Source organism: Humulus lupulus, chromosome 2 (assembly GCF_963169125.1).
Source record: "Humulus lupulus chromosome 2, drHumLupu1.1, whole genome shotgun sequence".
Classification (NCBI taxonomy): Eukaryota; Viridiplantae; Streptophyta; class Magnoliopsida; order Rosales; family Cannabaceae; genus Humulus; species Humulus lupulus.
In genome coordinates, this window is record NC_084794.1 from 65639179 (window position 1) to 65649489 (window position 10311).

At 38.0% G+C, this 10311-nt stretch overlaps 1 protein-coding gene across 1 annotated transcript; it reads left to right on the forward strand.

The window, feature by feature from the left end:
* The first annotated feature begins 8489 nt into the window (after positions 1-8489).
* Positions 8490-10311, forward strand: LOC133817959 (uncharacterized). Its single transcript, XM_062250616.1, has 2 exons — positions 8490-8803; positions 9335-10311. Exons 1-2 carry the CDS (start codon positions 8603-8605, stop codon positions 9857-9859), a joined length of 726 nt encoding a protein of 241 aa, XP_062106600.1. The 5' UTR covers positions 8490-8602; the 3' UTR covers positions 9860-10311.

Genomic DNA, 10311 nt, shown 5'->3' on the forward strand with positions numbered 1-10311 from the left:
GGCATTAATGCTCCTTGAGTCATTCAATGCTAGTAATCGATTAGATCTAATCTCCGTTGGCTTGCGTGAACCACGCTAAGACCATTCTAACTAATCAGTCAGCGCTATGTGACCAGTGTCCAGTATCACTGCCGAACTTGACTAATCAGTCACAGCTTCACAGCTGGTACTAACACCTTTGCCAATTCTGGGTGACCAGTGTCCAGTATCACTGCCGAACTTGACTATTCAGTCACAGCTTCACAGCTGATACTAACACTTTTGCCAATTCTGTCTGACGATTCAGTGCAACGTGACCAGTGCCCAGTACCACTGCCGAACCTGACTAGTGAGTCACAACTTCACAACTGATACTAGCACCTTTGCCAAACCTGACTAATTAGTCAGTGCCATGCACAAGTAAGCAATGCTATCAATATGTATCATATGCCAATTATCCAAGAATAGGGCATTTAGCATGCTTACTACACAGTTGCTAGCATAATCATGATCATGCACAAACTCAGAGACTCAAGCTCTGGCCAATCTCATATTCATCATTCATGGCATGCCCTGATCACATGTTTCTCGTGCATCACATGCATCACACTTAATCACTCAGCATGCTTCATTAATAATCATATGCAAATGGGCAAGATCGCCAAGCATTCATTATGCTATCAATGTTTACATTTAAACATCCAACATGCATCAATCATAGCCATGCATGTCACATACGGGGTGCAGTTTTCTTACCTCGGGTTCGAGCGAGAATTAATAAAAGAAACGACCTTTGAGAACGATTAGCTTTTCATCATTTAGCGGTCACCTAGTCATAACCAAACATATGGGATACCATTAATAAAATGAATAATAAAATGTCCCCAAACCAAACCCTAACCTCCGGGACCTCAAATACTACTCAACCGGGTAGTAGGTTCAACCCCGAGGCCTAAAGCTTAAATCCCCAAGCTAAAAACCCCATTATGGCAAAAATGACCTTAAGGGCCGCGACCCTCCTTGGCCATGCCGCGGCCCACCCCCCAGACAGAGGCGCCCAAAACCCAGTTCACACCAAGGGCCGCGGCTCTCCTCTCCCTGGCCATGCCGCGGCGCAACCCCCAGTTTAGCAAAAACCCCTGTTTTTCTTCCCCTACGATTTCTCTTAGAACCAATCCATCAAACCCAGTTAAACACCACTCAAACCTCCAATACAATCCATAAGCTTGTTCCATACCACAACCTTAATAAAACCCAAAGCAAACCCCAATAAAAACTTCCTCAAATCCAAACAAGCCACCATAAAACACAAGCTGAAATCTAACACTAAAACAGGGTATAACCAGAAAGTTAGTGGATAAAGCTCACCTTAAACCCAAGCTTGAACCTCCTTTAATGGCTGTGACAAGTTCCTAAGCCCAAACCTCAATTCCTAGCTTGTTCCCTTTGACCTCCATGCATAACTCCTCAAGGTGACTCTCAAAATTCAAAGAGAAGGATGAAGGAAAGACTTGTACGGGAAGGAAGGGAGAAGGATAAAGATTGGCTCTGTTTTGGTTCTGTTTTTCCACAGCCTTCTAATTGATACTTATCCCATGCCAAAAGACCTCCAAAAGCTTCTAGGTCACTTAGTGGATACTTAGTGCCCCTAGGTCACTAAAAGCTTCTAAACACCTCCAAGGGTAAGATCGTCATTTCAAACCAATACCGTTAATTATAACTAACGCTTCCCAATTTCCCATTAATCTCCATATTCTCAAATACCAATAAATCATATCCCATTACCCTTTAATTCCCGGTAATGCTCTAATCATTAATATCACCCCGAGACTCACCCCGAGCCCCGAACTTAAGCCCGTTATGACTAGACCGAACACTTACATCTCATGATCGTCTCATGTCGAAAAGCTCGAACCAATCCACATACAATGTGGTAAAATTATATTTAATCTCAACCATGCACCCAAAATATACAATTACGCCCACAGTGGCCAAATTACCAAAATGCCCTTGCATTTAAAATATAAGCCCATAAGCATGCATTCATCATCATAAAATAATATAATTCGTATAAACATGCATATAATCATTAAATATCATAATAAATCAATTATGGCCCTCCCGGCCTCCTAATCAAGGTCCTAAACCTTATTAGAAAATTCGGGGCATTACATTTGCTTTTGACTTGCAGTGACCGGTTGGAAAGTTGCTGGTGATGTGTGCATAAAAAGTAGGGGCAAAAAAGTAATTCTCTGTCAAAAAATATGTATAGTTGAGGACTTGATCGTAAACTTAATATGAATTTGGGAGATATTTATGATTTTGGTAACGTAAGCATTGTGCTTCCGCCAAGTGATTTATATGTTATGTTGAGTGAGACGCAACAATAACCACGTAAGTAAAATTGATATATATATATTTTGTAGTTGTTTTATAAGATTTTTTAAACTTTTTTCCCTGGAGAAGTTTCATTTATTCAATATTGGGATGAATGAATCACTAACTCAATTAGGTATGGAAAAATGTTATTTAGATGGTTGATTAATTGGGAGAGTCAGTACTTGCTTGCTTGCTTGATTGTTGGGGAATAAATGAAACATCTTGATGGATTGTAAGTTAGACTTAAGGAGAGTGTTCTGGATGTTGGACGCATTGTATCTCCTCTCCCATTCGTTCCGCTCGGTGGCCAGCCTGACGTTGTCATGCACAATTCAGTTAATGTATTGCATTTGCTCAAGATGATTGTCATCAAACGACAGGAAGTTAACGATGTTATTCATTGGGAAAGGTGTGGAGTCCATTTTAGAGAGAAAAAGAGGATATACAAGTATACATGTAGGGTGGTGGAGATTGAATTGAGGTCAACACGATCCCTACACACACATATATATATACATATAGAAAACACAAGCATGGAGGAGTGGATCAAGTAAGTGTAAGGTGAGGTCTTCCTATAAATGGTGGAGTTGTTAATGCACTGTCACTTATCAAAAATAGGGTTGCACATCAGTCAAAATTACATAAAGTATGCTATTATTAGAAACATAAGGAAGTAGTCACGTATTAAGCGGGAAGAATTAGATTTGCGTTTCAGCACGTCATGGTCACGTGAGTTGTGAGTGGTATTACGTTGGAGGACCTTTGGGAGCACGGTACCTGAGAAAAATAAGAATGGAGACGGAATTGACTTCCATTTTGACGTTTTTTTTCATGTATTTTGACTTCCATTTTGACGGAATTGCTATTATAATTTCTCTCAAACAAAAATTCAAACATGAGGTGGTCACCATTATATATGATCGGGCACTAAATACTCGAGTGCATCATTACAAAATGAAGCCAAACAAAATTTGTTGCCTAAATAGCCAATGCCCAAAACATATTGAGTAAATGTGCTATAAGAACTTACTCGAAGAACTCGACATAAAGATGCAGGGATTTATGCTTTACATTAGAAAAGTGGGCACTCGGTCCTTCAAACTCACGACAAACAACATCGCATGTAGAATCAAACACCTCCAAACCACGTCGGAAAAAATTACCAAGCTCAATCAAAATCCCCACTACTCTAAACAAACAAATCTACCCCGAATTCATTAGGGAGAAGAATGGACTAGATGGGTGGGAATTTTCCTTCCAAATAGTTATTGTTTGGGTTCGGAGGGACTTTTCCTTTTGAAAGGAGAAGAATGGCCTAAACGGGCGAAAATACGAATAAAAGAAAAAAAGTGACCAGTTACTAAGGGGTGAATAAGGGCATAACGGTACTTTGACATCCAATAAACTCAGCAACTAAATCTAACAATCCATTTTCTAAAACAATAAATCCAAAGGCTCAAAATCAATACAGACTAAGTCCTTCAAAACAAACTGAGGGATGGAAGAATTCCTCATATAAAAAAGCATGTATATGTATGATATATTGTACATATCATTATATAAAATAAAAAAGTAAATTTTGTGATGTATTTTTAAAAAATAAAATAAAGAATACATAAAACACGTTTTGTTCAGAAAAAATTACAATTTTACGGTGGGGTGGAGATATTTTTAATTATACAGTGCCGAGTTAATTTTTTCAGTTATTTGATGTCTTCATCACCGGTGTTTCTGAGATACCCAGCCATATTTGGAATGCTCGCACCACCACGCATCCATGGCTTCGTCTTCTCAAGAAGCAGCAGCGATGTCGAAATGTGATGAAGATGATGGTTTGACTAATAGCCAAAGTAAGAGCAGAGGAAGTCATTACTTTGATGCCTTATTTCTATAGTAAAGCAAAGTAAATAAATATATGTTGAATGACATATATAATATATACATATATATATATCTACTATTATAGAAAAATGGATAAACAGGTGAAAGTCATCCTTTCCACCAGCTTATTTATTTATTTTTCTACATTTTGTTTGTTGTGTAAACTAATAAGCTGCTCCTTCTTCTTCTTTTGTGCTTTTCTTAAAATTCTAAAGTGCTAAACAGACTTTGGCCTTCATTATATGTATATACGAAGAAGACTAATGATTACATAACCTTATTTTGTTAATTTTATGAATATATTTAAATTAGTGAAGAGTTTATCCCAATTATTTTAATTAAATTATATGCTTTTTTCTTAAAAATGTCTACACATCTATTTATGAATTAATTTATAAATATAATTCAATAAACATATTATTAATTATTATTTTTAATATTTTCCCTTTAAAATAAGGTGTACATACTTACTTATTAGTATATATATATTATAAATGTGAGTTTAACTCTTTTTGTTTGATTTTAACAGATTTTTTTTTGTTTTTTTACATAAATTTAAGTTTATATATATATTATAATAATTTAAAGTAATTAAAAAGGAAACCTATCCTATAAGTTCCATATATATACAGATAATAAAAAAAATACAAATGTTATTCTGTTAAAAAAAATGAGTGGATATATTATGAAATTTTAAATATATATATATTGTAATAATTTAATGTAATAAAAAAGGGAAACATATCTTATAAATTATTTATGTATAAACATAATAAAAAATACAAACAAATGATATTTTATTAAAAAAAATGTATGGATATATTATGGGAAATTTGATAAATCATGCTTACATTAGCTTAATAATTAAAATTTGAACCAAAGTTAACCACCCTATGATACAAATGCTTATCTTTCATTTAATACCAAAAATACCCCTCTCATAACAAAATCCCATACCTTTCCTCTCTAAAATCTTGCAAAAAAGATACACATGGGTAAGTAATTTTCTTTGATTCTTGTTGTTGTTGGTTGTTTTTATGATTTAGATTGCTGTTTAGATGTTGGATCTGTAGTTTGTTGGTATTTTTTGCTGTTTTTTTGGTGAAAATCGTGGTCTGTGAAAATCTGCGTTTTTTTGGGTTCCTTGAATTTTTTTTCTAAATGCCCGATAGTGTCCGATATAGGCCCGATGCAGGGACGATAGTTGTTGGGTTTCAAGGTTAGTGATGAGGTCCGATGGCCACCCGATGCTTGCCCGATATGTTTTGGTTACCCGATGGTCATTAAGGTTCGATGGCTACCCGATGGTTGCCCGATATTTATTTTCATTCTACAAACCCTTTAAGTACGATAATGGATCGATACGAGTCCGATGCATGCCCGATAGTTGTTATTAAGTTAATGCAGACCTATTAGTACGATTGTACACGATGGTACCCGATAAGTGCCCGATGCTTTCCCAATAGTATGATGGTACACGATTGTACCCGATGGTACACGATAGTGATAAAAAAACTTGATAAAAACCGTACCTTTCGGCTTTTCCCCTGCCCATTTCCCGTTCCCTCCCAAATCCCAACTCTTCACTCCCACAAAACCATCGAGCAACATAAGTACTCACACCCGACGCTTCTCTCTCCCTCACCCACCATCACCCGACGCTGCTCTCTCCCTCACCCGACGGTCGGAAAAACCCCCACCGGAGACGTAGAAAAACCAAGCCCCAACCCCCACTGGAGACGAAGAAAAACCAAGCCCCAACCCCCACCGGAGACGAAGAAAAACCAAGCTCCAACCCCTCACCGGAGAAGAAAAACCGACACCCCATTGCGCAAAAATGTCTAGGGTATGTGTTTTTTTTAATCTCTTCTCCATTAAAAAATGTTATAGTATGTATTGTTGAATTTGACTGTGTTAAATCTGACTGTGTGACATCTGATAAACCGTAAAATTTTGAAAAAAATTTCTGGGTTTTTTTAGAGGTACGATAAGGTACGATAGTGGGTCGATATGGGTACGATAGTATTTGTGTTTCTCATAACTTCAGGTTGAAGATGAGTGTACGATAGGGGTACGATAGTGGTTCGATGGTGGTACGATAGGTTGTGTTTTCTGATAACTTGAGGTTGAAGATGGAGGTACGATAGGGTACGATGTTGGGTACGATGTGTGCCCGATAGTGGGAACAAATTGTTGTGTATGTTATAATACGATGGTGTACGATGTTAGGTACGATTGTGCACGATAATGTTATAGTTCCAGTTTTCCATTGGTGTCCGATATGGTGCGATAGATTCCGATAGTTGCTCGATAGTATATTGCAGAATATAAAATTTGATGTTTTTTTTTGTTATTCTATTTAATTGGGTATTTATTTGTTTTATGCAGAACTTAAGACCTCCACAACTGATAGTTCCAGTAGAGGAACATTTTACGGGACGTATCACTTGGCGCGGCAGTTGGTACTTTCCAAAGATTAAAGCAAAATTTATACAGTGTGGTTTATTGGATAGGGTGAAGGAATCCCCTTTCAAACAGTTCTTCATGGCGGAACCATTAAATTTTTCTGGTGCCTTAGTCCATCAATTGTTGTTGCACAAATTCAGAGGGGAGAAGACTGACGAAGTCCAGTTTTATATTGGGAAAAAAAGATGTAGATTTAGCCAATTGGAGTTCGCTTTAGTTACTGGTTTAAATTTTGAGGCCGGACCGTCTGAAGCTGAGATTAAAGCGAAGACCACTTCGGATCGGTTGATTCTTGAGTACTTCAATGGTCATTCCCCAGTGAGCATAGGGCAACTGCGCAGAACTTTTGAGAGTTGTCAAATAGTTGATGATGTGTACAAGATGGGTTTGTGCTTATTAGTTGAGGGTGTTTTGAAAGGTCGTGAGGAGAAGTTGATGGTTTGGACTGACATGCTGAAGATGGTAGACGACGTTGACTTCTTTTTCCAGTACCCGTGGGGGAAGATATCATACCAGAAGTTGTTACAAACTTGTCAAAAAGACTTTGTTGAAATGAAGAAGCATTTACAGAAGAAGATTGAGAAAGGAAAGACTCAAAAGGAGGCCAAGTACTCTATTTATGGGTATGCTGCAGCATTGCAGTATTGGGCTTTTGAGTCCATCATTGAGTTGGGTCAGGATCATGCTGTGAGATTGGGCCAAGGCATACCAAGAATGATCAACTGGCAGAGCAAGGAGAAAGTAGAGATACACAAAGAGCAACTTATTAAGTTGTTTGCCAAAAAGGTGAGCTTTTACTTTACTTTTGAATGTTCTATATTTTTTTCTAGATATGCAATTTTATGGGTACTGCACGATAGGAATACGATAGAGTACGATTTGAGTACGATTATGGGGTTATTTTGTGGTTTTTTGTCAACTGTTTGAAAACTGACTAAGTGGTACGATTTGGTACGATGATGGTCCGATGGGGGTACGATATGTATTCTTTGTTAATGTAGTAGTAGTGGTACGATATTGGTACGATGTTGTACGATGATGGTACGATAGTTAGCAAGCAATTCTCACTTACGGGTACGATATTGTTATGTTATGGGTACGATATGGGTACGATAATTGCATGATATGGGTACGATATGGGTACGATTGGGGTACGATAGTTTACCAATTGACATGATATATTGTTTTACTTTCCAATCTAAATATGCATTGTTTTTTGTGGCAGTTGACAGTATACCCCTACCTGTGTGCCCGACCTGCTGAAGAACAGTATGTGAGGACCCTTACAGACAATGAAGCCCCATTGTATGTGGACATGGGGTTAGAGGAACTAGAGGTGGGTCCCGATGGACAGCCTACACAGGAAGCCTTACAGAGCCAGGCTGAAAAGCTTGCTGAAAAGTTAGCTGAGCAAGCAGAAGCAGCAAATATTTTTAAGGAGGTTCCACCAGCTCAACCTGAGGCACCTGAGGTTCCCCCATCAACACCTCATGCCAGCACCTCCTCCCAAGCTGAGCAACCAGGCTACTCTATGATTTTGGCCAGGTTGGAAAAGGTTGAAGGGCAACAAAGTGCCCTTATTAAAGGTCAGTCCGAGATCTTGGGTCAATTGCAGAAGCTTATGACAATGATGGAAGATCTTAGTAGGCCAGTTCCAGATCCACACCCTCAGTCCACTGAAGAAGGCCCTCAGTCTCCTGTAGATGAAGACATTCTCCCTAACGATTACAGACCTGATGATGTAGATGATCACATTTTTCGCACACCAGAGGATATGCAAATTACTGTAATCGGAGATACTGAAGATTCTGAAGTACAATTCTTAAACATAGCTCCACCAGCACCGGAGAAGAGGAGAGAAAGAAAGAGGCCTAGGTGGTTCGATGAGTACACTGCAATGAGGAAAAGGAATAAGAAATCGAAGACAGCAGTGAATGTGGATCCATTGAGGGTTGTTGATGGTAAATTACTTATGACCTTTCACAAGTGGTTGCTTGGCACCATTGGGAATAAATATCCGAGGGAATGCTTCTCAGGGACACACGATGCTGCTTGGTTCCTGAAACTGCATACTCCGAGGACATGGCTTTCTGACTCTGTAAGTTTTCTATAACTTCATAATTAAATAATGTTGAAAATTTATTTAAATGTTTCTATATATAGTGGTACGATATGGGTACGATATGGTACGAAAGTAGTACGATAATTATAAGTGTCAAATTATAAACTGTTTATGTCAATGGTACGATGGTGGTACGACATTAGCACGATAGTGGTACGATATAATTTGTTAAGTAGTTACTATTACCATCATAAATTTAGAATTTGTAGTGGGACAATTTAGGTACGATGGTAGTACGATAATGTACGATGATGGTACGACAGTGGGACGCTAGTGGGTACGATGGTGTATAATACTAGTTTTTGCCATAAAGGTACGATGATGGTACGACATTAACACGATATTGGTACGATAGAAGGTTTTATTGTTAATATATTCATGTACGATTGGGGTACGATAATGGTACGATTGGGGTACGATAGTTACTATATTCATGTCTGATAGTTTTTTTGTTTGTTTATTTTGGTACGATATTGTGGTTACTGACTTAATTTTCCTTTAATGTAGCATTTAGATGCAGCATTTCATCTCATGAGGAGGCGTCTAGAATTTTATCCTAACGTGTACCCTCAGAAATGTGTTGTTATGCCTACAATTTTTCCCGAATCATTGAAGGGTCGGTGGGACGCTTTTCCAGGTTCTGACTACTCTAGATTTAGTTGGGATGACAGTATATTGGACCTGGTTAGGGGTGATGCAGTCCAGTTCTTACCGAGTTGGCAGAACAAGGAGTTCATTTATTTTGCCCTCTTCTTGAAAGACCAAATGCATTGGGTAGCTGTAGAGGCAGACCTGAATGGGTGGATGCTCAACATCTTTGACTCCAGTATTGGATCAATTTCCGAAAACGATTTGATCAGCTTGATGGTTGACTGGTGTACCATTTTCCCGTCGGTCTTGCGACAGTCCGGTTTATTTGAGAACCATGACGTTATACTCGCGCCTCAGTTGACAGCATCAGAGAGTCAGGTCAGACCCTTCGATTGGAAACTCATTCCACGTGAATTCGTACCGCAAACAAAATCCAGGTGAACTTTATTAAATATCACATATTAATTATTATTTCTTAATTACAAAACTTTATTAAATTATTGTTTATTTTCTAATGCAGTGGCGATTGCGGATGTTACGTAATTGAGCATATTGAACATAAGCTTCTACAACTACCATTTGATAATGTAACTGACAATAATATGAAACTTTTTAGGCAAAGGTGGTGTGTAGACTTATTCTACCAAAACTTATGTTGAACGGTCTTAATTTTTTTGAATTGTATAATTTTTTTGATTGCTCTTTTTGTAATTACTACATTTTAATGTGCTTAATCTTTGCATCGTACTATCATCGATCACTATCGTACTCTATCGTACCCTCACTTGCCTCACAAATTTCACGAACAGTCCTGAAACCATACCATCGTACCATTATCGGACAAATATCGTACATTATCGTACCCTAATGTCGTACATTAACTATCGTACTAC